The sequence below is a fragment of the Quercus robur genome, chromosome 3 (genome assembly GCF_932294415.1).
Source record: "Quercus robur chromosome 3, dhQueRobu3.1, whole genome shotgun sequence".
NCBI lineage: Eukaryota > Viridiplantae > Streptophyta > Magnoliopsida > Fagales > Fagaceae > Quercus > Quercus robur.
The window spans coordinates 8,736,211-8,741,085 of record NC_065536.1 but is presented as its reverse complement, the minus strand read 5'-3'; the positions used below and the strand labels follow the sequence as shown (position 1 = coordinate 8,741,085).

General features: G+C 33.4%; 1 protein-coding gene across 1 annotated transcript; it reads left to right on the top strand.

Annotated features, from left to right (window-relative positions):
- Window positions 1-1,921: 1,921 nt before the first annotated feature.
- On the top strand, window positions 1,922-4,058 carry LOC126716953 (F-box/kelch-repeat protein At3g06240-like). The gene is made up of 2 exons (XM_050418021.1): window positions 1,922-2,362; window positions 2,764-4,058. Exon 2 carries the CDS (start codon window positions 2,785-2,787, stop codon window positions 3,955-3,957), a length of 1,173 nt encoding a protein of 390 aa, XP_050273978.1. The 5' UTR covers window positions 1,922-2,362; window positions 2,764-2,784; the 3' UTR covers window positions 3,958-4,058.
- Window positions 4,059-4,875: the final 817 nt, after the last annotated feature.

Here is a 4,875-nt window from a genome sequence, read left to right as displayed (position 1 = left end):
GCAGTCACACATACCTTGCCTAGGTTCGATGATGCAAAACAAGTGTTTTCTCCCTCTCCACACGCTCCAAACCACGAAGAACAAGCTGATCGCACCCCGGGTCTCTCTCTCGAAAAGTGTTTGAGTTTTGGGGGTTTTGATTCACGTTATGTTCTGTTTTGGGGTTAAAAGGTGTTTTTGTAACGGCAGAGACCGAGGTGGGTTACGGAGAGTGACGGAAACACACCTCAGGTGGGTTAAGTGATACTTTTCAAACCACGGGTAGGCAAAGTGATTTTTGCCCAAACCACAGGTGGGTTATGTGTAATTATCCCAAATATATATTATTATTATTAGTTTTCAATTTGATGAATAGCAGGTTATAAATATAGACACCTACTATTCACAAATGCTTAAGAATTTGGAATTCCCATACCCGAATGTAACTGTGTTTTTGAGTCTTAGTTGCTAAAATAGCAACTGGGGGGGTTTTTACACACCCCATTGCTAGTGCTCTAAGAAGGCTTTAGGTTAGCTGCATGTGATGAATTACAAATAAGCAAATCAAAGCAACGGTAAGTAGGCTAATTCGATTTGTATTAGGAGTGGCCTCTAATATATAAACCTCTGGTCAATTTGTAAAACTGTGGAGAGAAAATAGGGGCTAGGGATGAAGGTGTAGCATGTAGAGGCGGCCGCGTGTGGCTTCTCTATAACTTTTCTCCATGATAGAATTATGATTATTTTTTTCTCTATTTTATTTGTAGTTTAATGCTTAGTATTTTATTTTTGTGTTTTATTTTAATTACTATGAGTTGCTAAATTTTCAATTAAGTTATGAAAGTACTCTCTTTTTTTCAAAAAAAAAAAAAAATTATCAAGCTAAAACATTCATTTTCAAAAGCAATTATCAAAACCAAGTCAAATTCCACTTTCAAAGGCAATAAAGGTCCAAAAAAAACTCAATGAATCCATCAAAAAACTCCAAATTCAGATGCCATGCAAGTGTTTAAAAAATAAAAAATTGAACACAAACTCAAAATCTTCAAACCTAGAACAAAACAAAATTGCAAAACTTAACAGAATAAGAAAATTCAACTTCGCTAGATCTCATATATCCAATCAATCAATCATGACAACCATTTTAATTGCATGCATGAAATAGCAATCAAAACTCAAAAAACCCTAACTGATCAGTTCTCAACATACAAAAAAAGATCCAAAATTTAGGAAAAAAATGGATGAAATTGAATCAAAACGAGAAACGAGAGTGGATTTAGATCTAGATATTGATCCTGGAGAAGCTAATGAATGCATTCTCAACTTAAGATTTTAGTTTTTTTAAAAAAATATGTGTAACAAACACTACAAAAAAAAATGGTAAAATACTATTTTGGTCACTAAACTTTGATAAATTTTTTTTTCTTCCCCAAATTTTAAGAAATTCATTTTTCGTTCCTAAACTATTAAAAAGATCATCTTTAATCTCTAAACTATTGAAAATACTTTATTTATGTTCTTAAACTTTATCAAAAGTTTGTTTTTCATTCCTAAATTATTGAAAAAAGTTCTTTTTTCATTCCAATTTATTTCTATTAACTATAGAAAAAATTCTTTATAAAGTTTAGGGATGAGAAAAGAACTTTTTAAAGTTTAAGTACCAAAAAAAAAAAAAAAAAATTGGCAAAGCTTTGAACTAAAATAATATTTCACCAAAAAAGAAAGACCCATTGATTATTTTAAACTTTAAAGTAAGGGTGTAAAAATAACCAACCAATTGATTGTACCGAACGAAATTTTAGAGTTTCGGTCGGTTTTCTATTACTTCGGTTCGGTTTTGGTTTGAGATATATACTTTTTTCGGCTTTTAGTTTGGTGGTGGTGTTGGATTTTTGACCAAAATGAACTGAACCGATATATATCTAAAAAAAGAAAGACAACATGATAGGGGGCTGTAGCTTGGTTGTATTACGTGGTTGGGCCGGCCAGGAGTTCTCTTGTTCAAGCCATTGCTTTTAAGGTTTGTATAACCCTAGTTATATTCCAGCCGCATCTTATTCTTTTCTCTTCAGCCGTCGCTCCCTTTTTTTTTTCTCACCATTTATTCTCTCTCACATTCTTAAAACTTTCGTCTCCCATCGTATTCCTTCCCCACACTCCTTAAAAGAGAAAAAGAAAAATCTCACTGCAAATTCCCCACACTCCTTAAAAAAAAAAAACTCATTTTCTCCATCACCCCCAAAAATCTCACCGCAAATTCCCCATGTTAACACTCAAATAAAACCCCAGAAAAACTTTCCCAGCAAAAATCAAGAGCAGAGGAGCAAAAACCAGAAAATCAAGAGCAGAGGAACAAAAACCAGAAAATCCAGCCAACTCAAGGGTAAATCCAAAATTCCTCTACATTTCTCTTTTCTTTTTTGGTTCCTGTTTCTTAAATTACATCACAAATCACACGCTTTGGTTAAAGAATTTCGATAGGCATGAGGCAGCTGTTTGGCACTTTGGCTAAGTGGGTCGGATCAGTCCGACCCGTAAAAAATTTGAGCCATTACCCAATCGGCCCCCATAGTTCTTAGATCCAACCCAATAAGGTCTTATCTTAATTCGAAATGTTCCTTTTGATTTTTGGGCGAGTTGTGTACAACGAATAGATCATACTTTCAACTTTGTTATATATATTTAATTTTCTTCCTCTATTCGTCTAAAATCCTTCCATCCAAGACCAAAAGTTTCTCATCTCTGTGTTTGTTGATCATTCATTTTCCTCTCTGTGTAACCCAGGAAATTAAAGGAAGAAAAGCAATGTTTACAACTAACGAAGTACTGCCTGAAGACTTAATTATACAAATTTTGCTATGGTTGCCGGTGGTGTCTTTATTGCGATTCAAGTGTGTCTGTAAATCGTGGTGTGCTCTCATTAATGGCCAAAACTTCATCAATAAGCACCTTCTCCACAACCAGACCACCTCTAACAAGAACAGGAACGCAGGTTTCCTCCTTATCCAACGCCAAAAATCTTCCAATGATCATGTTTTCTCCAAGCTTCAATATGAATCTCTTGAAATATTGTCAACACAAGCTGTTCCTTCACCGTATTTTGGTATTCCTAAGCATATACGAATTAACATAGTGAGCTCAATTAATGGTCTCGTTTGTCTGAATCTTAACACTCTAAACCCAGATATTGTTCTATGGAATCCAGCAACAAATGAAACAAAAGTTCTTCCCAAGTCCGGTATATCCTACCCCCAAGGTAGAACCATAACTAGAGATGTTGGGTTTGGTTTCGACTTCAAAACTAATGACTACAAGGTGGTCAAACTGTTAGAAATCTTTGACCCAGATTCTGAATATCTTATCGATGATATAAATTATTTTTATGCAGCTGAGGTATATTGCTTAAGTACTGGTTCATGGAGAACAGTTAGTACTTCTGCGCCTGGTTATTTTATGGACTCTGGTTGTTATAGGACATACACGAAAGGGATGTTTTCTTGGAGTGCAAGTATTAGAGATGATCCTGATTTCTTTCCTGGCATTTTATCATTTGATATGAGCAATGAGGTATTCCTAACAACAACATTACCAGATGGCGATTTGGAGGATCCCAATGGTACTTGGAGAATTTTTTTTGTGCTTAATGAATTGGTTTCTCTAGTTACTTTTGGTAAAGATAGAGAACGATTGGAGAATTGTTTTTATATTTGGTCACTGCTTGAATATGGTGTTAAGGAGTCTTGGATTAAGCTATTCACTATTGGACCTCTTATGGGAATTGAAAAGCCACTAGGATTTTGGAAGAATGAAAGCTTGTTTTTGAGAAATAATGAGGGGCAATTGCTCTTGTATGATCCCTCGGCCCAAAAAATTACTAATCTTCAAGTTGATGGACGACCGATGCAGATGATTACTTATGTTGAGAGCCTAATTTCTCTCAAAGGAGGAAATGATCTTGAAGAACAAGGCAATTCATAAAAATGATTCAATACTCATCTATATCTCTGCTGTAAGTGTTTGCAAGCAACATGCATGATTGTTTACCATATTTTTCTAATAAAGTGTTAATGTTTCCAAGTGATGGCTTTCTTTTCTTTTGTTTTCCTTTTTTTTGGGAAGTAAGTGATGTTTTTTTCGATTGATATTTTATATCCTTATTTTTATTGAAATAACCAACAACCGTAAGCAAGGGGGGAAATAATTTAATGATTAAGAAAGCATTCATGAAAATAGAGGATTCTTGACAGAATTTTTTCTAAAACAATACTTTTCCAATTTATACTGCATCATCTCTCCCAAAAAACAATGTAATTATTCTACCTCATTACACAAATCATGTTCCAGCCACCAAATCAAGGTATTTCTTTTATACCTCCTATCCTTGTATGTCTCAAGTATTTTATAGTTTATCAAAAATCAAGAAATATTTAGCAACAAAATCATTTTAAAAAGAGGGGAAAAAAAGAAAGAAAAGGAATTTGCACTTGAATCATTAATAATTCTATGAAAAAAAAAATCAAATAGGTAGTGAGCAAAACCACCAAAATGCACGTGTTCAAAACACCTAAACACACCCTTCGAAAGCAAAACAACCAAGAACAAATGGGAAATAAAGAGATAAAAGAGGAAAATGTGAATGGTTTTGAGGAAGATGTTTGTAGCAAATTAAAAAAAAAAATTTAGAAAGCTACACCATTTGCCAAGAGTTGAATATGAAGAATATGTGTGCTTAATTTAAGCTATATTCTTCTCATATGCTTGTTCTTTTCATAAGATATCATACTATTATTTGTAATTTATTCATAATATAAATAGTTCCTTTTGTAGAAAAGTTATATGTAAATTTCAGCAATAAAAGATTAGTGAATCTAATTTTTATAAACTTATAAAAGAAAT

Bases quoted from the DNA above. Each gene is read 5' to 3' on its own strand.
- LOC126716953 (XM_050418021.1), top strand. From the start codon at position 2,785: ATGTTTACAACTAACGAAGTACTGCCTGAAGACTTAATTATACAAATT.